The 25,758-nt window shown below is 51.8% G+C and overlaps 1 protein-coding gene across 7 annotated transcripts in view; it reads left to right on the top strand.

The window, feature by feature from the left end:
• PTPRU (protein tyrosine phosphatase receptor type U) overlaps positions 1–25,758 on the top strand; it is an 83,686-nt gene that overhangs the window by 42,500 nt on the left and 15,428 nt on the right. For 2 of the 7 annotated variants that reach the window (XM_084785119.1, XM_084785118.1), the window contains exons 12-20: positions 1,573–1,846; positions 2,602–2,638; positions 3,421–3,559; positions 6,369–6,398; positions 7,734–7,891; positions 18,861–19,051; positions 19,541–19,616; positions 20,046–20,122; positions 21,624–21,641. In XM_084785119.1, coding sequence (XP_084641245.1) covers positions 1,573–1,846; positions 2,602–2,638; positions 3,421–3,559; positions 6,369–6,398; positions 7,734–7,891; positions 18,861–19,051; positions 19,541–19,616; positions 20,046–20,122; positions 21,624–21,641 — 1,000 coding nt within the window. The remainder of the gene's footprint in view (positions 1–1,572; positions 1,847–2,601; positions 2,639–3,420; positions 3,560–6,368; positions 6,399–7,733; positions 7,892–18,860; positions 19,052–19,540; positions 19,617–20,045; positions 20,123–21,623; positions 21,642–25,758) is intronic. The other 5 variants (XM_084785123.1, XM_084785122.1, XM_084785124.1 and 2 more) reach the window with 4 other exon arrangements.

Here is a 25,758-nt window from a genome sequence, read left to right as displayed (position 1 = left end):
TCATCAGCCTGATAAAGCCATGTCCACCGGGATGGCCTAGCAATAGCTTTTCTACTCCTCTGTCAGAGAGGACTCTGCGATTACTGGTGTCATTATGGCTGCCTCTGCTGTGCGAAGTGTGTGCGTGTGTGCGCGCGCGTGCGAGTATGTAAGTGCTGGAGTACAGACGGGCAGTGTGTGTGAGTGTGGGCATGCCTGAGTTGCCTTTGTGGTGTGTTTCCGATGGAGATGTGAGGGCGGGTGTGATTTTTGGAAGTCATAGAGCCTCTCTGCCCCTTGGGTCTCCTCTAGTGGGGACTGGTGGGGACCCCATGCAGCTGGTTAGGTTGCTCCTGTGCCCTACCAGCCTTCTACCTTCTCACCCTGCCCCTCACCTTCTCCTCCTCCTCACCCGCTGGGTCTCACCTGTATTTGCCACCACAGCTGACTCTCAGGCCCCTGTGATGTTATGCTCGTTTGCTGAAGCATCCGGGACTTTGTGTGGCATCATCAGAGAGGACCAGGGAAAGCTCTCCCTCAGTGTCCTCTCGAGGGAGCCTATGAGCTGGACCGGTCAAGCTAGATGCTCCCATCTAGGGAGGTGGGACATGGTGGACTGGTGACCCTGGCATGTGCCCTCACCTCTCTGGGGCTCCATTTCCTTGGACATCGTTCTAGCTTGAGTACTTGAGGCTGGAGGAGGCTTGACCCTAGCCTGGGGGTGGGGGTGGGGGGAGGGAGGACTGAGAGGGACCTAGGCTGGTGTTTGTAGCGATTCTGTGGACGGGCAGTGACTGACTCCATGCACCAGAAACTGGAGGGAAGGCAAGGGCTTTCCTGCTTCCCAGAGCGGAGGCCGGCAGCCGGGGAGTCACGGGTGAGTGTCTGTCACGGACTGAGCTGTGAGGGAGGCTGATGGGAGATATTTAAACACACCAGACCCCCTGCATATTCACTCTGGCTGAGCTCCGTGGTGGGCTGGAGGGGCCCACAGACGAAGCCCCTTCAGTGAGGTGCTAAAACAAACAGAACCACGGCTGTCAGGAGACAGAAGGGTGGCAGGGCCCTCTGGGGCACAGTGGGCTCCAATTTGTAGACAGAGGGCTGCCTTAGGGTTGAGAGGGACTGTAGACAGGGGCACCAGGGTATGCTTGCTTGCTTAGTGAGCGTCCCTATCCTGCTGGGGACAGTTAGTTCCAGGAGCCCCAGATCCCTCAGGACCAGCACAGGGCTGCTTACGTGAACACAGTAAATGTGGCCTCGCCCTAGTCATCCTTTACCCAGGGAAGAGTCATTATTTGTTTTCGGGTCCCAGGTTCTGTGTCACACATGACTTGGCTCACTGATGAGGTCTGGTGGGCCTCAGGGTTTAGTGTCAATGGGCTACAATTGGTGGCAGCGATAACAACGGACACTCACTAGCTAAGTGTCCGGTCCATCTGCACCCTGGGTCACTTCATCTTAGGAAGCTGAGGTTCGGAGCATCTGTAACTTGCTGTTCTAGAAAAAGGCAGAGTTAAAGCCTCAGATCTTCACCACCCGAAGGCCCTCTGGGCCCTCTGTGGTCACTTGCACTGTCTCCTCCCTGTCCAGCGTGTACCAGGTGGTTGTGGAGGAAGAGCGGCCACGGTGGTTGCGGCGGGAACCAGGAGGTCCGGACTGCTTCTCGGTACCTCTGACCTTTGAGGCGGCACTGGCTCGAGGCCTGGTGCACTACTTTGGGGCTGAACTGGCTGCCAGCAGCCTGCTTGAGGCCACGCCTTTCACCGTGGGCGACAACCAGACCTATCGTGGCTTCTGGAACCCACCGCTCGAGCCCAGGAAGGCCTACCTTATCTACTTCCAGGCGGCAAGCCACCTGAAAGGGGTGAGGGGCTGGCTGGGGCCTGGTGGGGTAGGCTGCGGCAGTGGGTGGTAGGATGGGGAGCCTTTGGGGAGACCTACCACTGAGGCCTGAGACCTGGTCCTAGACTCCTTGATACCTAACCCCGTTTCCTTGAGCCTCAACCTCCTGGTCTCAACCTTCTTCCCACAGACATTCCAACACTCCTGCTGTCCAGGCCCCCTTGTGTCTTGAGGCCCTGCCTTAGAGGCCCAGGCCCAACCTCAACCCCAGACTCTCCCTCATCCCTGGGCTCCTCCCTGGTCTCTGAGCTTCTGGCTCCTCAGTGCTCCAGTCCTGGCTTCTCCTTTTTTTTAAAAAAATATCTTATTTATTTATTTATTTATTGCAGGATAGGGTTTCTCTGTGTAGCCCTGGCTGTCCTGGACTCGCTTTGTAGACCAGTCTGGCTTCGAACTCACAGCCATTCACCTGCCTCTGTCTTCCTAGTGCTGGGATTAATGCACCATCACTGCCTGGCTTTTTTTTTTTTTTTAAGCAGACCCCTGGATCTAGTTCCTGCCTTCATGTCTGAGGCTCTACCTCACTTTCCCATGCTGTTTTTGTGTTCTCCGACCTCACTGGTCTTAAGACACAGCTCTATGGAGCGTCCGTAGTTAACAGTTGTCATCTGACATGTGAGCCTTGACCACGTACGAGCGCTCCTCACTGGAGATCCTGATCTGTGGAGTGTGGGTTTGGCATTTGTGTCACTAAGCCCCTTTTATCTGTACTTCCAGGAAACCCGACTGAACTGCATCCGAATCGCCAGGAAAGGTGAGTTGGCTGTGTGTCTCCAGCCCTGCCCAGGCCCAGCCTCTCATCTGTGCAGCAGCAGGGGACCCAGGCTTTTGGGAGATAGGGCTGTACTTGGCAGGCGCTGGGCAGGACAGGCTTCCTGTCTTAGCCACCTGGTGCCCACTTCAAGGGCTTCTTCTCTCAAGCTGGACAGCAAGCAGCCTCTCCCACCCTTTACACTCCCCACAGTGACAGAAGGGACCCTGACAGAGACAGGGACCAGTCTGTGGAGAAAAAGCCAGTGTGTTTGTATCTTGAGGGTGTCAGTAACTGGTCCCTGGTTCTGGGTTCTGTGTCTGTCTCTTTTCCTGTGGTGGGAGAGACAGATGGGGACAGGCTGCGGGGTGAGTCCCTCTTCTAGCGGTGGAACGTGGTTGGTTACTTCCTGGGGCTGATCATCTGTTGGCACTGGTACCTTCTGCCTTCCATCACTTGGCAGGAGGGCATGAGGGTCGGTGTGAAGGCCTCAGGTGTCCCCAGCTCTCTGTCAGAGATCCTAGGGGCAGCTCTGGGGAGCCTAAGAGGAGAAGAGCAGGCCCCGGGAGGCTGACCTAGAATAGGAAAACAGGGCTACTGCTGAGAGGTAGGGGTTGGGATGGGATTCAGGGTGTGTGTGTGGGGGGGAAGATGCCTCTACGGATGGGGGAGGCAGTGCCTGGGCACATGTGCATTTTGTGCAGCCTATTTAGTACCTTGGTACTCAGATCCTGGCCTGGGCGGTATCTGACCCTTTGGTCCTCTGTTCTGTGTGTTCTCCCCAGCTGCTTGCAAGGAGAGCAAGCGACCCCTGGAGGTGTCCCAGAGATCAGAGGAGATGGGGCTCATCCTGGGCATCTGTGCTGGTGGCCTTGCTGTCCTCATTCTCCTCCTGGGGGCCATCATTGTCATCATCCGCAAAGGGTGAGTGGGCCCAGTGCCCTGACCCATCAGGGGACCCCTATTCCTGGAAGGCCCTGCTGGGCACAGAGGAGCCGTGGCTGGGGTTGATAGAGCAGATCCTTGGGCATTGGACAGTGAGAGTCAGAGGCTCAGCAAAGGGCACTGTTGTGAGTAAAGCATAGGCTTGGATGGTGCCAGGTGCCACTATCCAGGAATGAGTACACTGCCTGGTGCCAAGGAGCTGTGCTGGAGGCAGGCTCTACCCTCCTTTGCTGACAGGGGCTGTTCCAATAGGAAGGCGTGGAAGGGACCTACCTGACTGTGACTTGGCCCTCTAAGGGTTCAGAGTGAGAGAGCTGCCAGGGAGTTGAAGGACATCTGCTCTAGAGTTTAGAATGGTTTTAAAGCAACAGAGTCTGTCAAAGCTGACGATCCCCGCCTCTCTCTGTAGAGTGCTCACCTAGCGTACATGAAGTCCTAAGTTCGGTCCCCAGCCTGGCCTAAACCCAAAACGATGGCCCACGTGTGTAACCCTAACATTCCAGGGATGGACACAGAAGGATCAAAAAGGTCAAGGCCATCTTCTCTGTCATCTTTGCTAGATACTGAGTTCAGTGCTTGCCTGGGCTATGTGAAATCCTGCTTCAAAAGCAAGACGAAAGCTCAGAGTACCAAAACAAGCCTTCCACCCCTGACACAATGGTTAAGCAGAGTTGGGGCCCCCTCTCACCAAGGGTTAAGCAGAGTTAGGGGAAGGGTGGGAACTCCTGCCTGAGACCCTCTTTGCCTGCACCCACGGGCTAATCATCTCATCTTTACCGGGCACCTCCACAGCATGGTGGCTCAGCCACCTTAACTGAACCCTGCAAGGGGCAGTGGACCTGCCCAAGGTCACCCATAGGAGCCACAGGCAGAGCCAGTCTCATCCTTCCCCATCTGGACTCTGGCTTTGATAGTCCCTGCTGCTGCCAGGCTGGGCACACACAGGCTGATTGGCACTGGCTCTCTGGGCTGCCAGGAGCAGATGAGTAGGATTCAGGCAGGAGACAAGGAGGTGGCTGGGGCCGTCAGTAATAGCGATAGTGTGCTGGCAGAATTCAGGTTGTGTGTGGGGATGGCCTATCTTGGGCTCAGGTTCAGTTTTTTTTTCTTCTTCTTCTTCTTCTGAAGTTCCAGAACAGTGTCTTGAGACAGTATTTTTAATGATCACTTAATGAGAAATGACTGCGTGCCAGGAGCGTTAGCGGTTGAGTACGCAGAATGTGCCAGACGAGGTTCTGGCACTTGGGATCGATCCTAGAACATTTCCTTCTTGGATCTCGACAAACAGCAGGTCTGACTCCCTGTTCACCAACGGAGACTCTGTAGTTAAAGTGAGTTGCCCGCAGCGCTAAGGTAAAGTGGTAGGGCTTGCTCTGAACTCAGGCCTCACTACAAATGTGAAGGCCTCCTTGTAGGCTCCCCGCCAACGGCAGGTCCCTGCAGGTGTGCCCAACGGTAGCCCCGAGAGGGGCCTCTAAGTAGGGTGCAGGTGTAGGAGGCTATAAATGGGGATGCTGGAATGTCTTAGAAATCTCCCCCTGAGGGGAGAGAATTGACCACATTGGCTAACATCCCTACATCCTGCAAACAGAGCCTCTGGCCAGGCCAGGTGGGTCATAGATGTAGTCAGGGTGTCACTCGGAGACTGCCTCTAGTATACAGTCCTGAACTCATATGCCCATACCTGTCCAAGGCTATCTATGAGGCTCCCTAAAACTATTGTCTTTCCCAGCACTGCACTTTGCTACTTTCACTGGGTCCCATCACTGTGTCCCCTGGTCCTGTCCTTGGAGAGCCAGTGCACTCCTTAGGGCTCCCCCACATTGCACTGTGGGTTGGGTTGGGACAGAGCAGATCCGAACAGGTTTCAGAACAGCCTGTGTTGCAAATATAATGGACAGGGGAGGAGGTATAGCACCAACCCCTGGGCCTGAGGGAGGGAACACGGAGCGAGTTCCTGGGCAAGGATCCTGAGGCAGAAATTCTGAGACCTAGGGGACTCTGGCCTTTGCCATGACAACCTGTGACTTTAGTGTCCTCATCTGTGAAATGGGATCTTTTTTCCCCAGTGCTGGAGATTGAGCCCTGAACCTTGAGCATGCTAGGCAAGGGTTCGACCAGTCAGCAGCAGTCTTAGCTCAGTGTGAGGCTTTTCACACACACACACACACACACACACACACACACACACACACACACACACACTCTTCAGGTGTCCAGTGAGAGGGTGGCCTGGTTCCTTGATGAGCTCCATAGTCGGGGTCAGTCAGGGTGGGAAGAGTGGGTCCTAGGCTTGCCTAGGTGTCTTGCTGGGGGCTCTCTATCCTGTTGGGACTTCTTCACCTTGTTGGGGCTTCTCCACTTTGCTGGGGCTTCTCCATCCTGTCTCTTCTTGTCCCTAGCTACTCTCTTTTCTAGGTGTATGCTTGGGTTGCCTGTTCAGGGGCTGTGGAGACTGCAGAGAAGAGCCTGAGGGCAAGGGCTGTCTGCAAAGGCCAGAACCAGCTTGGATGAGGGAAGGTGCCTTGGAGTGTGTGTGTGTGTGTGTGAGTGTGTGTGTGTGTGTGTGTGTGTGTGTGTACTTACAAAAGCTGTGCATCCCTCAGACTGCTTGCCCACCTCCGCAGCACACGCAGGGAAGATGCTGGAAGGGCTTGTAGCCTTAGCTCATGGCGACTGAATCTGGTCAGCCTGTAGCTTGAGGATGGTCCCCTTGACCCGTGCGCTCCCTTCCTTCTGGGAGGGAAGCCCGGCCACATTGCTGTTTCTCTTTGCACGCTGCTGCCAGGAGGGACCGCTATGCCTACTCCTATTATCCGTGAGTAGTTCCTGGCTCCCCTGGGCTCCCAAGGCTCCCAGGGCCTGCCCTCCCCACCGCCCTCTCCTTCTCTGGCTATGTCAACCCCTTTCTATGGCCTCCCCTCCCCTCCCCTCCCCTTGTGGAATTTTTTCCTCTTTGCCAAGGCACTGCCTCTAGAGTGAGCTGGCTCTGTACCCCCCACCCCCACCCCCAGCCACCCTGCAGCTCACATCGCCTTCCCGGCCCTCAGTGACCCCTTCTCCACTGAGGTTCTGTCTCCTCCTCTCCCACCCCAGCTTCCTGAACCTGTACCCCCCGCGCCCCCCCCCCCATCCTGTTGGTTCCCAGAACCAGCCCCCAGTTTTTCTCCTTTCGCTCCAAGGAATTGCTGACGCGGCTGCTTTCCCTCCCCGTGATTTCGTGCAGATAATTTTTGAACCTAAATTCGGAACTTTTGAGTGTGTACATTAAATTCCATCTGCCTGCTCTCACACTGAGATCAGCCGGAGGCCAGTGGAGTCAGGTGTCCCCCCTCAGTTCTCCTCCCCCCCCCCCACTACCCTGTGCTCTGTCTTCTGTGGGTCTGATTGCTTTTGTAGTTTTTCTAAGGAGGCTGGTGGCCCCTGGCTGGGAATAGAGCCTTCTGGTACACCACTGGAAACTGCCTTCTAGGCCAGCGCACACTCACTGAAGTGTTCTCTCGAGCCTTGCTGTTCAGCCAGCTTGGCAGGGTCTTCCCAGTCTCCACATGGGTCCCAGGCCATTTCCATGGGGGCTTTTTGCCCTTTTAGCTATAGGGACACACAGCTGGGTTCTCTGCCTCTCACCTTCCCTAAGTACCTGGGAGTCACAGCCTGAGGGCTCCACCCACGAGGGGTCCCAGGGCTGCCCTTCCCTCCTCTTGCTGCACTCATTTGCCGGCCAGGTAGATGGGTGATAGGGTTCCACAGCCGGAGTTTCCTGGGTGACCTGTGAGCTGCCAGAGCAGACCCTCATAAGGCCCCCATAAGGCCTGGCTCTCCTCCTGCAGGATGGAAGGGGTTCCCAGGGAGGGATTTTTTGGGAGGCAGGCATTTGGAGCCTGGTATGGATTAATCTTCCCGGTCTGTGGGATGGGAGCTCTGCAGTGGCATCTAATTAGGCCTCAGTCTCCTGAGTCCTTGGAGTCAGCAGGGGTAGGAAACAAGGACCCAGCTCATGGCTGCTCTCGGCAGGCGAGTGACAAGTATAGGCCAGTGTCCCTTTTGCACCCAGAGCCCGAGGGCTCTGAGAGTGGGGGCCTTCCTGCCCACAGCTGAGTGCTGCTGGCCCCACCCACAGTGCCAGTTGTCTCCAACCTGTCCTCTTCTGCAGGAAGCCTGTGAGCATGACTAAAGCCACTGTCAACTACCGCCAGGAGAAGACTCACATGATGAGTGCCGTGGACCGCAGCTTCACAGACCAGAGCACCCTGCAGGAGGATGAGCGCCTGGGCTTGTCCTTCATGGATGCTCCTGGCTACAGCCCTCGGGGTAAGTACTGGCCCCTCCCTGGCCGCCAGACTCACAGGTCACAGGACAGAGTCCTGCCAAGGCCTCTCCCTTCTGTGTATCAACACTTGCCCAGAAATTCAGAGAATACACCGGGTGTGCTGACACTTTGCTTGGAGAGGCTGAGAAGAGCTCTGCCAGCGAGGCATGAGGCGATGAGCACACCTTCACTTCTTTTCTTTTTTCTCTTCTTCTTCTTCTTCTTCTTCTTCTTCTTCTTCTTCTTCTTCTTCTTCTTCTTCTTCTCCTTCTCCTTCTCCTTCTCCTTCTCCTTCTCCTTCTTCTTCTTCTTATTCTTCTGAGACAGACTTTCTCTGTGTGTATCCCTGGCTGTCCTAGACTCTCTTTGTAGACCAGGCTGGCCTCAAACTCACAGGGCTCCACCTGCCTCTGCCTCCCAAGTGCTGGGATTAAAGACGTGTGCCACCACGCCCTGCTGCACCTTCACTTCTCTTTGGGCGCCTACTGTTTCCCACACTGGGATCCTGTAGCTGGGGGTTAGGTGTGGAGGAGACCAGCAGTCTATAGTCGCGAAGACCTGCGCTGGCTTCTGGACTCTCTTCCTTATAAGGCCGTGTGACTTAGGGCAAGTTGCTTAATTAAGCTCTCTAGACATCTGTCTCTTCACATATAAGACGAGAAGAGGGTCATCTCCCCTGGTAGACCAGTTAGTTCCCCACAGGGCTGCTGTGTCCAAATAAGACAGCATACGTGAACCACTTGGTGTTGTGTTCCGATGGCCAGAGCGGAGCGAGTCAGCTGCTAGGTGCTAGGCCCTAACTTTGTTCGTTTTCCATCCTTTTTTTACTTTATTTAGTGTTGATTTACACAAAGCAAAATAGGGAATGACACTGAACCACTGTTTATGGCTAAAGCCGTAACTGTGAATATCAGAACTGTGGCAGAGTGCCGCTTCCAACAACACCCCTTGCTACCCTCACATAAATACTCCTCCCCCAAATTTGTATTCACAATTATCTGTCCATTTTTTTCTTAAAGGATTTATTTATTTTTATTTTATGTGTGCCTGCGTAATATGTGTGTGTGTCCATCATGTGATTGTAGTACCTGAGGAGGACAGCAGAGGGCGTTGGAACTCCTACCCCCCCCCCCCCCCCCTGCAGTTAGTGTCGGTGCTGGGAACCCCAACCTGGGTCCCCTGTGAAAGCAGTGTATGCTTGGACTGCGAGGCAGTGCACTGGCAGAGTGCTTACCTAGCTCAATGGAGTCCCTGGGTTCAAAACTCAACCTCATCCACCAAAACCCAACAACACAAAACAACCAACAACAACAAAAGGACAGTGAGCTCGTAACATCTGAGCTGCCTCTCTAGTCCTTCCAGCCTTCTCTCTAGCCTCTTAAGGCCAGTGATGGCACGTGTGCGCACACACGTATACTTTTACTCATCTTCTAGTTTCACGAAAAGGAACCCACACTCTTTTTCAAGCCAACGTCGTGCCCTCACGTTTGCCCACAGGAACGCTTCGCTTTGTCGTAGTTCATTATCTGTTCTCTGCTGCATAGTTTTCCATCGTATGACCTTTAAAAGGCCAGGCAAGGGTTGGAGAGATGGTTCAGCCATGAAAGGCTAGGCACGTGAGGGTCCCTGGAGCTCTCTGGCCAACACGCTGTGTTCCTTGTGACTATCTGGTTGGGCTTCTGGCTTCCGGTTACCACAGTGAGGCTGTGGAGAGCAAGCGCCGGCCCGCAGGTCTTTAGAGACTCCTGCATGTGGGCTCCTACGTGTAGACTCGTTGGGTGACGAGGTTCCTGCTCCCTCAACCTCGTGAGCCAGGGCCAGGATGTTTTCCAAAGCAGTTTTGCTTTGCCCCTTCCAGCGGGAAGGATTTTGTTGCTGTACACCGGGATTAAAACCCGCCAGCCTTCTTCCCGTAGCGGAGCTGGTTTGTATGAAATGGTGATTTTCTATAGTGTTCATTTGCATTTCTCCGAGTGCTAATGAGGTTGGATGCATTTTCCAGTCATGATTGGCATTCCGGCCTCTTCTTCCGTGAAATGCCTGCACACATCTCCCACCTCATTTTCTGTTAGTTTTTTTTTTTTTTTGGTTGCTTTCTTAGTGGTTTTTAGGAGTTCTTTATATATTCAGGATAATAATCATTTGTCACATATGAATTGCAAATATCTTTTCCCAGTTTGTAGCTCATCTTTCCGTGTTATTTATAGCATCTTTGGAGGAATAGAAAAGTCTTTATTTTAATGTCCTCACATTTGTCAGTGATTTCCTCTGTGACTTCTGCTTTTTTTTTTTTTTGTCTCCTTAGACTTTTTCTCTGGGGCCAGGAAGGGAAGATGACTCTGTAAAGCATTGGCCACACAAGCACGAGGACCTGAGTTCAAGTCCTAGAACTGACCATTAAAAGGCCAGGCAAGGGTTGGAGAGATAGTTCAGCCATTAAAGGCTGGGCACATGTGGGTCCCTGGAGCTCTCTGGCCAGCTAGTGGAGCCGAAGTGGTGAGCTCCAGGTCCGGGGAGAGACCTTTGAGAGTGATAGAGGGAAACACCCAGTGTTGCTCTCTGACTTCCACATGCATGTCCACTTGCACCCGCCCACACGTGTGTACCCACCCACAAGGGCATGTGCATGTGTGCACACACTAACACACATGCTTGCCTGCACACATGTATACACACACCCATGCACCCATGTATGCCCCCACACACATACACACACTCACGCACACATGTATGCACACACATGCATACACATATACACATCATTAAGCATTTTTTTTAACCTTTGCTCCCTTGAGTTTAATGCTTTCCAATTCATATTTAAATGTTTCTCTGGAACCTATCTTAGTGTGTGGCATGAGTTAAGGATTTTCTTTTATTCACACTGATAACGAACAGCTTCTGCATCATTTTCTCTCTTAAAATTCTTGTTTTGATTTATTTTCTGTGTGTATGATACGGGTCGGGGGCGGATGGCAGGGGAGCATGTACTGTGCGAACATGTGGAGGTTGGGGGGCAACTTTGTGGGGTCTGCATTCAGATGTGTTTGGGGGGATCGAACTCAGGTTGCCAGGCTTGTGTGGCAAGTGCCTTTACCTGCTGAGTCAGCTCGTGGGCCCCTCACTCTTTACCATTCACAGAGTTGGCAGTCCCTGTCCGTGCGTCACGGTACCACGATGTGTGGTTTGGGTTCTGGCTTTCTTCTATCAGGTCAGTTTTCTGATCCCTGGGCTGAAATCACAGGACCTTCACAGCTCTCTTAATATGCAAGACACACCCACCCCTTTTGCTCTTCGTGGTTTTTTTTCTTTCAGTCTCTTTGTTACAAATTTTAGAATATATATATATTTTTTTGTTTGTTTGTTTTTTTTGTTTTTGTTTTTCGAGACAGGGTTTCTCTGTGTAGCCTTGGCTGTCCTGGACTCACTGAGTAGATCAGCAGGCTGGCTTTGAACTCACAGCGATCCACCTGCCTCTGCCTCCACCTGCCTCTGCCTCTCTCAAGTGCTGGGACTAAAGCGTGCGCCACCACGGCCGGCTTAGAATCATATTTTCAAGTGGCTTCATATCAAATCTCCAGACCAAAGTTAAGAGGCCATCTTTCCTCTCTGAACATGACACATATCACCTTGCTTATTCACAGAAACTCTTGTACATCCTTTGTGAGCTGTATGTTCAGGCCCCTTCCTTTTTGCTGCTGAGGACTGGACCCAGGGCTTAGTGCATGCCAAGCGCAGTGTTTCACCACCAGCCTGTACCATACCCAGGTCTCTTACTTAAAAATTTAAAATTGGGCTGGAGAGATGGCTCAGAGGTTAAGAGCACTGGCTGCTCTTCCAGAGGTCCTGAGTTCGATTCCCAGCAACCACATGGTGGCTCACAGCCATCTATAACGTGATCTGATGCCCTCTTCTGCCCTGTAGGGGTACAGGCAGTCAGGGCACTGTACATAATAATAAATAAATATATCTTTAAAAAAATTTAAAATTACAAAAATACGCTTGTGTGTGTGTGTGTGTGTGTGTGTGTGTGTGTGTGTGTGTGTATCTGTCTGTCTGTCTGTCTGTCTGTCTGTCTGTTGGTGTGTAGGTCAGAGGACAACTTTTGGGAGTCAGTTCTCTCATTCTACTTTGTGGGTCCCAGGAATTGAACTCAAACTATCAGGCTTCCCGGCACCCTTTCCCTGCTGACCTTTCTACTGTTTTATTTCTGACTGCTATTGCACACAGTGCACTTTAAAATAACTTTTTCCATTCCTCTCCATCACTTCTTTTTTCCTCTTTCTCTTTTGGAGAGAAGATCTCACTATGTATTACTGCCTAATCCTGGAACTTGCTCTGTAGACCAGGTTGGCCTCCAGCTCACAGAGCCCCACCTGGCTCTGGGATCCGAGCTCTGCGATTAAAGGCGTGCGCTACCACACCCAGTTTGCGGTTGATTTTTTTTTTTTTTTTGATATGTGACTTGATCTTAAATTCATACTCCTTCATTGACATTCTCCTTAGAATCTCTCAGGTTTCCCAGCGCAGCCAGAGGATCTGCAGGTACCAGAGGCTTTTGTTTCTTCTAGGCCAGCGGTTCTCACTTCCTAATGCTGCGGCCGTTTAGCACGGCTCCTCATGTTGTGGTGACCCCCAACTATAAGATTACTTCATAACTGTAATTTTGTTACTGTTATGAATCCTAGTGTAAATATCTACCATGTGACTCCAAGGGGCTCATGACCGATGGGTTGAGGACAGTTGTTCTAGGCCTTTCTTTCCATGGCTTTCTGAACATCACCGCTCAGTATCTATAGTATTCTATTGAGGAGAAGGGTTTATAATAGCAGGAATCTTTGTCTTGCTTTATTGGCTTAAAAAAAAAAAAGGTGCTTCCATCATTTAAATGTGGAGAATAGCTTGCTGAGGGTCTGAGATTCGAAATGTCTTGTCAGGTTAACAGTTCCCTTCAGTTTCCGGTTTGCTAAGTCGGTTTTAGACTAAACACTCATTAAACTTCTCAGACCTTTCTCCTGAACGCACTGCAATAGGCACGGCTTTCCTTTTGCGTGTTAATGAAGAGAGTGGCATTTTTACATCTTCCAATTTACTGCATTTATTGTTCAAGATCTTCAAGTGGCCTTTCCTGGTGGGCTCTTATTATAAATGGCTCTGCTTTCTTCTTTTCCTGGCCAGTGTTGGTATCAGATTTTTTTTTTTTTTTTTTTTTTTTTTAATGAATGCACTGGGTTTCTGCTTTTTTCCTTCTTCATGGGAGGTTAGAGTAATTAATTTCTGGAAGGTTTGGTGGAATTTGTTAAAAGACAATCTTTTTGATTGTTGTTTTCTTTATGGAAAGATTTAAAATTTCTTTTAAAACGTATTATATTTTACTGGATGTAGTGATGCACGCCTTTAATCCCGGCACTCGGGAGGCAGAAGCAGGCGGATCTCTGTGAGTTCGAGGCCAGCCTGGGCTACAAAGGGAGTCCAGGACAGCCAAGGCTTCACAGAGAAACCCTGTCTCGAAAAACCAAACCAAACCAAACCAAACCAAACCAAAACAGAATGAGTTCCATCATGGCCAAAACTACATAGAGACACCCTGTCTCAAAAACCTCAAATAAATAAATAAATAAATAAATAAATAAATAAGAATCCTTAAGGCTCTTAAAAAAAAAAAAGAGTGGGTGTTAAGGTGGGCACAGGCCTTACTACTGAGTGCCATTGGAAAAGGGGGAGGAGTGATGGAGGAAGAGGAAGAGGAAGAGGAAGAGAAGTGAATGAATGTAGCTCCTCGCTCGAGGAACTCAAGGACTAACTAAGGAGTCCAGAGTAACCGACCCTCTGGGGATCAGGGCTACTCCCATGTGGGTCCTGGAGACATTTAGTGCTATCAACAGTTCTGAGAAGTTATAAATGTGTTAGGTTCTTATTTACATATTTTTCTGTGCATATATGCATAGGTGTGTGGGTACAAGAGTGCCACTGTATATGTATGTGGGGGTTACCGGCAGCGCGTGAGACTTGGTTCCCTCCTTTTAACCATGTGGGTCTCAAGGGACCGAACTCAGGCCGGCAGAGTTGGGAACGAGTACATGGGTCCCCCCGAAGCCATCTCGCCAGCCCCAGATTTAAAATTCGTAATCGGCTTCCTTAAAGGAGTCAGGCTTTCAGACTTCTTATTTTTGAATCACTTTTGATTTTTTTGATATGTCTATAAAAATATCACACGTATATCAGAAAGCGATGCAAATTTGGTGTTGCGTTTGTCAGGGAATCTATTTCATGTACATTTCCGAGCTTGACGAACACGTATTCCCTTTTCGTAGTCAGCCTCTTTGAACTCCTGACGTTTCACATGGCTTAGTAGCGATCATCAACCTCCGCTTTACAGAAAGAGGGCCGTGGATATAGCTCCAGTAGGCGAAGTGCCCGCCTGACGTGAAGGAAGCTCTTGGGTTAGACCACGAGCATTACATCCGGAGGGCACGGCGACCCAACATTTGGATGGGGAAGGCAGGAGTTCTCCTTGGTTATATAAAGACTTGGAGGCTAGCCTGGGCTACCTCAGACTTATCTCAAATATAAATACACGAACAAACAATCAAGTGGGGGCGGGGGGTGGCGCGGGAAGAGGCTCAGAGAGGGGGAAATCACGAATGGCCAGCACTTGAGTGTGCTGCATGGGTCCGGGTCTGAAGGCACAGAAGGATTTAGGCAGTCAGAGGTAGGGAGGACAAACGCGTGAGGAGAAGCAACGGAAGCGAGTGCGTAGAGGCGGGCAGAGGAAGGCCAGGACTGTGTCTCACTGGGCTGGGCACCCTTGGTGGGGGCTGAGAGAGTAGGTGTTGAGGTACGGTGGTGTCTTGGGGTTTCCATGGCTGTGAAGCAATTCTTGTAAGGAAAACATTTAATTGAGGCCGGTTTACAGTTCAGAGGTTAGTCCATTGTCAGCGTGGTGGCGGGCAGGCAATCGCGGTGCTGGGGGAGATAGCTGAGAGAGGCCGCAGGAAGAGCAAGTGAGCCACCGGGCCTGGCTTGAGCAGCTGAAACTTCAAAGCCCACCCCCCAGTGACGCACTTCCTCCAGCAAGGCCACGCCCACCCCAGCAAGGCCACGCATCCTAATAGTCCTACTACCTAAGGGGCCTGTGGGGTCCATTTTCATTCAACCCTCACAGGTGCGCACAAGCCTTGCTGTGTTGGGAAAGGGGAGATTTGGGTGGTGTTGGGACAAGGAGGTTGGACACAATGTAGGCGAGGTTGTGACATCTGGAAAACCATTGTGTCCAGGAGACTGGAGCTGAGTCTTAGAACCTTCACAAGCTTTGTCTACTCTCTCCCCGTTGGCTCAACCAACCCTTTTTTTTTTGGTAAGATTCTTGTATGCCAGAGACCCAATTTCGGTTCACAACAGAAGACCGTGTTGCAGGTATTAGATCTTTTCAGTGCCCAGATAAAGGCAGCTTCGGGGAGGCGTGGCTTATTTTGGCTCACTGTTTCAATGGTTTTAATCCCTCAACACGAGAAGGGTAAAGAGAGCGGAACCAGGCCACCAGGAAGCAGAGGTGTTGAGTGCCTGTGCTGGCCTGCTCCCTCTTTCCTCTCACTGCACTGGGGGCCCCAGCCCATCTCCATCCTGCCCTACCCCCAGCATTGGGGTTACGGACAGATGCTGCCATGCCTGGCTTTTTATGTGGTCACTGGGGCCCATGTTCCCAAGGCAAGCATTTACCCAATCAACCTGCTGGTGGGTGAGCAGGTTGGTCCTTGGCACAGAGCTTGGCATGGGGTAGGGAGTGCTTCTCAGATCCCACAGCCAAGAGTATGGGCATCTGTCTTCTCTAAGGCCAGGAAACCAGGCCACGGCATGGGAGCCCATCCTTTCCCCGTGGCCTCATTTGTAGAATACCTTGCATTGTTCTGGGGGGGGCGGGGCTCAGCTGCGAGCTGCCTGGATGTAGCTTTGGCTTTCACATCATTGGCTTCATCCTGGTCCTTGGTCATCAGAAAAGGACGGCACCTATGTGCCTGCTGGTCATGTGGGCCGATTAGGGTCTGTGGGCCAAGCTGTCCATCTCCTGTCTGTCACCCTTGTTTGGTTGTCCTCCTACCTGGTGGCCATTGGCACGGTGTCCACAATAAACACCAGAGCTCCCAGTCTCCTGCATGATCTGAGTTCTCTGAGCCAGCAGAGATCCTTTGTGTCTGTATGTGTGTATGTATGCATTTGTGTGTGTATACTTCTTTCTCTCTCTCTCTCTCTCTCTCTCTCCCCCCCCCTCTCCATTTGGAGGCCAGAAGTTGACATCAGGTATCTTCTTACTCACCACCTGAGACAGGGTCTCTCGCGGACCCTGTAGTTCACCCATTAGGCTAAACTGTTTGGCCTGTGAGCTGCCAGGGATGCTGGGTCCTACTGTCTCTGCCTCCCAGTGCACGCCACCATGCCTGGATATTTCTTACATGAGTGTTGGGGATTGAACTCAGGTCTACCTGGCTTGTGTAGCAAGCGCTTTGCTGGCTGAGCTATCTCCCCAGCTGTCCCCCTACCCCCCCACCAACCCTTCTTGACGTCTTGTGTGTACTCAAGTGTTGTTGTGGTTGCTTCTTGGAACTGGCTTTTCAGGCTGGACCAGAGTCACTTCTGGAGAAGGGCTAAGCTGTCTTTGCTTTCAGGGACTCCAGGACTCCCTTTTCCTGGAAACAACTGACGGTGCCAGTGGCTGCCGTGGGTGGCTGTGGCTGGTGCCAGGCTCTGGGTGCCTCTCGCGTGTTGCCTTATTTAACCTTTACGCCGCCATGTTGAACATCAGTTTTTTCCCCATTTCACATATAAAAGCGGAAGTTTAGATGGACTAAGCAGCATCCGCAAGGTCACGTGCAGAACTGGGCCTTGATGGAGCCTGAGCCTCTGTCACTCTCCACTGAGGTCCTGCCGCCCCCTGAAGGATGTTTCATAAAACACAGAAGAGCCCTGAACGCTGAGATGTGGAGCGGCCCTGTTCCACTCGCCTCTTGAATATTTCAAATGCATGCAGACATGCTGGAAGTCCCGAGGGGTCTTACAGGGAAGAAATATACTTATTTTTGTTTACATCACAATTACACAGACTCATTTAAACACAGATCTCCCCCTCTCTTTATCTAATTCGTGCGTTTGTGTATATAAGTGTTCATGTGTGCTGTTGTATATTCGTGTGAGCCTGCCTATGTATGTGTAAGTGTTCACATGTGCATGCAATGTGTGTAGGCATTCACACACATGCATGTGTGTAAGTGTCCATGTGGGCAAAGTACACGCATGCGTGTAAATGTTGATGTGTAGTATGCGTGTGTGTGTGTGTGTGTGTGTGTGTGTGTGTGTGTGTGTATGTATGTGCGTTCAGATGTTTGCAGGCTCGTGTGTAGTCCAGAGATTTTGGGGATGCCTTCCTTAATTGCTTCTTCACCTTATCTGGTAAGACAAGGTCTCCCTGAACTTGGAGTTCCCAGATTCAGCTAGACTGGCTGGCCAGCGAGTCCCCAGGACACATGTGTCCCTGCTTCCCAGGTGCTGGGGTGACAGGTGTCTGACACTGTGCCCAGCTTCTTACATGGGCGCTGGGGATTTGAACTCAGGTCTTTACGCTTGTATGGGAAGCACTTTACCCACTTAGCCATCTTGCAGCCTTATTATACCTGCCACTGTGACAGGAGTCCCGTCTTGCTGCTTCAGGTTCAGCATTCCCATCTGTAAGGTTAAGGGTGTGGGGCGTCTGGCCACATGATAGACTAGGTACTGAACACTCCTCTAGCTGTGACAGGAACTCAGAGTTAAATACAGGACACAGTTATTCTCTGTTAAACGGTGGGATCTTTAGGACTGAGGGGAATGGCAAAGTAAGAAGACCCTTCCGAGGTCTTGAGTTGCTGCCAGGATGCAGTTTTCAAACCTGGGCATAGGAAACCGAGGGAATGGTCTCGCAGACGTTGGGGGAGTCTGGTCTGGGCATCTTGCATTCATCCTTCCCCTGTGGGTTGCTGAGGAGGAGCATAGGTCTGCCATGGAGAAGGCCTCCAGGGGGTCATTTTTAGCTGCTGAGACATGGGGGATAGGTATGAGTTTTCTGAGTATAAAGGACGGGGGTGGGGGGGGGAGGAAGGATATTGAGGTCAAGGGAACAGCACGTGAGAGGTTCAGGGAAGGGCAGAGCGGCACCTGCCAGAGATCCCGTCACAGTCCCTGACAGGTGAGACCAGTGAGACATGTGGAGGACAGGTCTTCACTCTGCCACGCAGCCTTTCCTGAGCACAAGTGGGAGGCAGACAGTGAGTGAGGGCTCCATGTGGGAGAAACGGTGGCTGTTTTCCTCAGCCTTAGGCCTGAGCTCCAGAACCAAGGCACAGTGTCACCGAGGATGATGATTCTAAGCGCTAGGGAAGGGGTGTGTCTGTCTGGCAGGTTCTGGGGTCTGTGGGGCCACCCCCCCCCCCCTCCGTCTGGGCCACTTCACTGGCTGACAATCAAAGTGCTGGCTCAGGAGAAACATTCTATTCAGGTGCCTGGCACTGTCGGTGGAGGGGGCGGCTGCGCAAGCTAATTTTGCTCAGCTTGTCTTTGAATGGGGGGGGGGGGGTAATTGCTGGGAGTTGCCAATGTTCCAGATTGTTCCCTGGAAGAGGAGGGCGTGTCCAGGTCTCTGCCAACTTTCCCTGTGCAGGTTGAGCGGTGGAACCCAGCACGGTGGTGTGAAGATGTCAGTGGGTCACAGGGTGATAGAGCCATGAAGTCCCAACGGGTCACCTCCGTTGACTTGCTCATCTTGTAGATGGGAAACCTGACCCGGAAGGGAAAGGTTTGCAGAGGCTCGTACAGGGTGGCCTTGCTAAGCCTGACTCTACAGAATGATCCAGCCACCCTCCATGTTGGCTGTGTTTCCTGGCTCTAGGGCCTCCCAGGCCGGGCATACATATATATGAGAGGCCTTTTCCCTCCCTCTGACTGCAGGAGACCAACGAAGCAATGGGGTCACCGAGGCCAGCAGCCTCCTGGGGGGCTCTCCTCGGCGCCCATGTGGCCGAAAGGGCTCCCCGTATCACACAGGGCAGCTTCACCCAGCAGTCCGCGTGGCCGACCTCCTGCAGCACATCAACCAGATGAGGACGGCGGAGGGCTACGGCTTCAAGCAGGAGTATGAGGTGAGCCCGGCTTCTCGCTTGGCCACTCTCGGTCCAGCCCTCACTGGACCCTCCCCGGACAGTGCCCACCTCAGCGTAACACTTTGCCCTTGACTCTGACCATTGCCTCAAGCTCGGACTGTCTGGCTTCTCACTGTTCCACCTCATCTCCACCTTGATCATGCGTCTGTCCTCTCTCTGGTTGACCCCTGACCCTCATCTGATTGGTTTCCGGCCACCCTTGTCTGGATACGTACCACCAGCACTGCCAGCGCTTAACCTTAAGCTCCCCCTTAATCTTTATCATTTCATCTTTTTTTTTTCTCCTTCTAGTTCAAACTCAGGCTTCTGTAGCCTAAACTCTGTGAACTCTGACCTTCCTTTCAGCCACACTCAGGTGTTTTGAACCTGGCCCTTTCTGTGCCCTGCCCCCCCCCCCCCCCCCCCGCCACCGCCTTCATCTTGGGGTCTCTCTCTCTCCCCCACTGACCATCAGATTCCCTTTGACAGAGCTTCTTTGAAGGCTGGGACGCCACGAAGAAGAAAGATAAACTCAAGGGCAGCCGGCAGGAAGCAGTGTCTGCCTGTGAGTTCTGAGGGAAGGGGCTGGGACTCACAGTGACAGGAGGGAATGAAGAAGTGGGTAGTCTCGTCCTCAGAGACACAAGGGCCTTGGCCGCTGTGGTGAGGACATAGTGTACTGCACCGTTGTCTCACTCGCGGTCCTGTGACAGGGGCGGCAGTGCACCCCTCTCTTAGACATGAGATTTGGAGGTTGAGATCTCAGCTCACGGTCACACAGCTAATTGTTGCTCATCTTCCTCAACTCCATACCCAGACTCTAACCCCTGGCCCAGCCTCATGGGGTGACCAGAGCTTACTGATCAACCCTGAGCCCTTATAAAGGTCACCTGGTGTCCCTGCCTGGACACTTGCCCTTGTCTCCAGGAGGTCTTCCCCATTTACCAAGCTCTAGGCTCCCTGGCATAGCCCTGCTCTGCCGCTCTGTTCACAGATGACCGGCACCGAGTGAAACTGCATCCAGTGCTGGGAGACCCAGATGCTGACTACATCTCTGCCAACTACATAGACGTGAGTGCCTAGCCCGCCCCCCTTTCTATGTCCCTGCCCCTGTCCCCTCCAGGCTCACTTGTCTAGGCAGGGAAGAAACCCACCAGAGGATGAATGAGGGTCTGAATGGCTGAGTTGCATTGCGTGCCAGGGAACTCAGAGATGGGGAGCTGAGAGTCGGGGGGAAGCCTTCAGGACAGCATCTCGAGGGCTGTGCTGGCCCATAGAGAAAGGTCTGAGGGCAGAAGAGAGACTGAGGGAAGGGAGGAGCTGCCTCAGCAAGGGGCTAAGCACTTGGAAGAAGTTACAGGGGCCTAGATGGTAAAGGCCTTGAGTGTCAGGCTAAGGGCTTGGGCAGTTTTCCAGGGCCATCAGGAAAGTGTTTTTCTTGTTCGAGTGTTTTGACTTTGATTACAGTGGTCCTTCACATAGAGTGAGGTGTGTTTACTGAGCCCGGTGATAAACGCTTTACGCACAGTCTCACATTTCTTATATAATCTTATCACTCTATAACGCGTGGCCTCACCTTACAGGGGAAGAAGGTGGAGCTCAGAGAGGTGAAGCTGCTGACCCTAGGTCACACAGTTAGAGTGGCAAAGAAAGGACCCCAGACGCAGCTTGGCTATCTCCTCAGCCTCTGATGCTCACCATTTGGCTGTTCTAACAACTGTTGGATCTGGCTGGGGTGTGGGGAGGGGCCAAGAGAGGGCAGGCTTCACAGGTGTGGATGGGGGGTGGCGGTGGCAGTGATGGGAACTGGGCAGGGCCCAGGGACTTGACTGCAGCAAGCTGAGATTGAAAGAGCATCTTTTAATTGTGTAGAAAATGTATTTTGAGCACCTGGGCACCAGGGATAGAGATGAGAACACGTGACTGTTACTTAAAAAAAAAAAATGACGCAGAGATTCTAGTAGGGGAAACAGATTAACATCGAAAGAAACATGCAGTGAAATTCATTTCAGATTAGCTGGGAAAAGCATAGGCAAGAAGAAATGTGTCACGTAGCCAGTTAGTGGCAAAGCCAGGGCTGGCTGTGTAGACTGGGTGGAGGAAGCAGTGTGGCTGTGGAGGAAGGGGGCAGAAGTCAGGTACAAACAGTGAAGTCGAAGGCTCAGGAGGAAGCCACAATTTACCAGGGCTGAGGTCATCAGGACTTCTGGAGACGTCTCTCCTCTCCCTCTTCCATCTTCCTCCTGGAGTTGAATGTGCCGCCCCTTGTTTCCCAGAATACTTTGCCTTCTCCCTGCCTCCCATCCTGTTCCTTGCCTGGGGTAAGAGCCAAGCCTGGGCAGCTTGGAGACCCCGGACTTTGCGCATTGGGGCTCTACCTGGTACTCTCGGGGCCCTGGCAGGGACATGCCCATCCCTCTCTCCACCTAAGTCCTCGTCACCTGTCTCTGTTCTGCCTGCCAGCTCACATCACCCTTTCTGGCCTCTCCTGTGTCCTGCCCACCTCCACCCACCTCTGGCCTAACATCTGTCTCTTTTGCTTTGTTCTGTTTCCCTCACTGGAATCATTAAGATTCGGATAAACCGACAAGTAAGTATCTCTCCTCCTCCTGTCTGGTGGACTGGCTGTGTCCCGGGCTCTCTCACAGGCTCTGGCTGGCTGGCTCTCTCTTTCTTTCTCTCCCACCTTCCCCTCTGCTGACACCGAACACCAGCCACCCATTCCACCAGCCTGCCAGGGGACGGCCACGGCTGGAGACTTTGTCTCCTCGCTGGGAGACATTCCCTGCCGCCCTCTGCTATGTTGGGGTGCTGGTCACTGCTATCACCTTTGTCCCCCTGTGTAGCCATTTCCTGTGACCTTCACCAGCTCTGCTGTCCTGCAGGGCTCTTCTTGTGTGTGGAGAAGGGAAGCCACCCTGAGAGGCCTTGCCTCCACTGCCGAGAGTCCAAGGTCTTCAGACGGGCCTGGGCCAGTTCTCTTTAAGCGCATCTCCCTAGTGTTCAAATCCCTCTGTGGTCAGTTTGCTTGAAACTCGATCCCAATCAATTTGCCGTCCATTTAGCCTCGGTTTGACTGTGCTTTTTTTTCTTTTCTTTCTTTCTTTTTTCTTTTTTTTAACCAAAAAAATTAATTTGAATATCAGTTTAAGAATTATAATATCTTCTGCTCTTTTGAGAATTAAAACAAAGGCTAGGGACAACTCAGTGCTGCATGAAGCCCTGGGTTTGAGACCTAGCGTCATATAAACACTGGGTATGCTGGGGCACTTCTTCAATCCCAGCACTCGGGAGGCAGAGGCAGGTGGATCTCTGAGTAGAAGGCCGGCCTGGTCTACAGAGCGAGCTCCAGACGGCCAGGGCTATGTTGAGAGACACTGTCTCTAAATAAATAAATAAATAAATAAATAAATAAATAAATAAAAATAGAAAAAAGAAAGAAAGAAATTTAAAGTCATCTGCAGCTACATATTAAGTTTGAAGCTAATCTGTTTCAAAATAAATATAAAGAAGAAAGGAAAAACCCTAATTCATTTAGCCTTCCTTTGATTTTTAAAGGATGTTACTTTCATAATATTTATAATCACCGTTATTATTAATTTTGGTTTTGCAAGATAGGCTTGGCTTGGAACTTACTATGCAGCTGAGGCCGGGCTGAAATTCACAGTAATCTTTTGCCTCAGCCTCCTGTATGCCAGGCTTATATTCCAGACTATTTAATGACTGGTATTCTTTGCTATTTTGTGGGTACATTTTTCATTTTATCTCCTTATAAAAAGATTTCATTTTTAAAAAAATTATCATTGTTAGAATTCTGTTCATTATCAGACTTCCAGACAATATGGAGAGACTAACATAAGAAGTGAAGGTCTGTCCCCCCACCCCCACCCCCCCAGTCACATTTGGCAGAGACAGCCAATTATCCCTGACGTGCCCCTTATTTTGAGCGCAGTCACACAGTTGGGTTGTAAAATCCTAAATGTAAAAGGCCCATTAGACTTACAGAAGACAGCGATGCGCTGAGTCCCAGCGCCCCCTGTGGGTTGTGGTGAGCATAGGTCCTTACCGGCCGTAGACTTCCTGGTTCCCGTGGTAACCCACTTGCCTTTGAACCTTACCCATTTAGTTCCCTCTGTCAGACTCTTAAGAAATACTCTTAGAAGTCTGACTGGGCTTTATGCTGCCTCAAATGCCAGCGAACAGTCGGGTGGCTGCTGACGGCAGCTGCCCAGTGTCAGGTACCTGGAATGCGTTGTTTAACCTCTGCTAAATTGTGCAAAAGACCATTTGCAGATGAGAATATTGAGTCTGAAAAGGGTGAAATGACTTGTGGAAGGCCCCAAAGCAGCGTTATCAATCCAGTCTCCCCCAAGCACCACCCACTCAGACTCCAGCGAGGGTTCAGGCGTGTGGTCCCTAATGCTTGCTGATGCTTCTCAGGGCGTGAGGTCCAGACCTTGTGGGTGCTACTCCCTAAAGTGGAAGTGTGCAAGGCGATCTGATCACTTTACTTCAAGATATGATCATTTAAAAACTTGTATTTGTGGGGGTTGGGAATGACCAAGTTGGTAAAAGCTTCCCTTGCAAATGTGAGGGACCCAAGTTCAAGACCCAGAACCCATGTGGGGGTTCGTGCTTGTAATCCCAGCACTAGGGAGGTAGAGCCAAGGGGATCTTTGGGGCTGGTCCACCAGTTTCGCCTGAGTATAAAGCACGGGGCCAAAGAGAGACCCTGTCTCCAAGGAGGAGGCCAGAGGTCCTGAGAATAGTACTTGAGGCTGATGTCTGTCTTCTACACATGCGCACACATGTACTCTCCCTGTATGTGCAACCCCCCACCCACACACCTGCACACGTGTACACCCCTACACCCGAACGTGCATGCATACACACATATGCATAACAAAACCTGTCTGTGTCCTTCGTGTGATATGATTGCTCGGTAACACGTGCCTTATTTAAGGAGTGAAGGCTTGTGGGAAGGCTCAGCAGGTGAGAGCCTGCTGCTCAGTCTGATGACCAGGGCTTGAGCCCCCAGGGTCCCACATGGGAGAAGGAGAGAACGGACTCCTGTAGGTTGTTGTTCGGCCTCCACACATGTGCTGTGGCTCTTGCCCACGCGCTCTTCTCCACACACACACACAAAGGAAGCAAAATGTAATGTTTAAAAGAAATGAACGTGTGGGAATTGCGAGTCGTGTGCTCACGCACTGGCTTCAACTAGGGCTGCGCCCGGGGGGTGGGTGGGGGGGGGTGGGGAGGAGGGGAGGGGAGGGGCTGGAGAGATGCTCAGTGGTTAAGAGCACAGGCTGCTCTCCCAGAGGATCTGAGTTCAACTCCCAACAACCCACAGGCTGCTCACGGCCATCTGTCATTCCAGTTCTAGGGAATCTGATGCCTTCCTCTGGCCCTCGCTGTTCCTGCATGCCTGCAGTGCATATAAACTCACGCAGGCACACATGCATGCACATAAACTTACAAATATTAAAACGGAACAAATAGGTCTGCGTGACAAAGTAGGTTGGGTGACCCTGGGCCAGGCTTTCTCCAAAATGTAATTTTCAAACAATGAAAGAATAGGCTCCCGGAAAGGACTGGAAACAGTTGTAACAGGGTTGAGTTTTTAGACCATCCAATCACTGGGCAACCAATCAGGTTTCCTTCCTTTTTATTCTGGGGATGGATCCCAGGGTCTCTCTCGTGCCACACAAGCTCTCTACCTTGCAGCTACATCCTCAAGCCCAGTCCAGCAGCTGAGTTTGGGTCCTCTGTTATTTACGGACTGATGGCCGGAGCTGGTGTGCCCTGGCGGGGTAGGGGTGGAGGCACAGAGTTCTGTATCTGTTGATGAACTAGAGTTGAGGGGGAGTTTAGGCAAACTGATTTTGCTGGGTGCAGGGGCACAGGCAGTTCAGGGCCTGACTGCCTGCTAGGCCCGGGTGAGCGAGGAACGGACCCTCCCCATCCACCACTGCTGTCCCTCTGACCTGCTGCAGAGACTGGGAGAAGCTGCGGTAGGGAGGGCCGAGTGACTCCGGAGTGGTTTATTTTTTATTTATTTATTTATTTTTAGTTAGTCACGTTGAAGGGGTTTTGGTTTTTCCGGGGGCAACCGTGAGGCTGTCTAGCCATTATCTTCCAGTCTCAACAGGGCCTCAGAAAGGTCCAGTCTTGCTGGCTACTCCCCTGTCTGAGCCTCTGCAGTGTAGGCAATGCCCAGGAACTGGCCAGAAATGCATATTTCCAGATCCACCCACATCTTCTGAGCCCAAGTTGGCCTCTGACAATATCCCAGGGTTCCTTGTGTACCCAAAGTGCCAAACTGCTTTCCTGTTGGTGTGGTGACAGAGAGGAATTTTATAACATCCAATCACCGGGATCATTTTTTTTCCCCCGTAATAGAATCCAGAGTCTCCCGAATTCTAGGCAAAGGCTCCACCCCCTGAGCCTCATCCTCTGTCCAATTGATCCGTTTTTACTTGGGTTCCATTACTCCGTTATTTACACTGACTGATCAGTGCTGGGACTTGTTGGAATTTGCCAACAGGGACCCAGGTCCGTTAGACCCCAACACTCAGGAAGTCACCTTCCCAGCTGCCCCTTACCCTGCACCCTGCGCCCTGCTTTTGCCTTCTGGCGCTGGGGTTAAAGGCCACCACGCCCAGCTGAGCAGTTCTTGATATCAGCACTCTTTGGACCTTTGAAAC

This window comes from Acomys minous (assembly GCF_964271855.1).
Source record: "Acomys minous genome assembly, chromosome: 6".
In the NCBI taxonomy this organism is placed as follows: Eukaryota; Metazoa; Chordata; class Mammalia; order Rodentia; family Muridae; genus Acomys; species Acomys minous.
The sequence above is the reverse complement of the archived record's forward strand: the minus strand, read 5'-3'. Positions and strand labels throughout refer to the sequence as shown.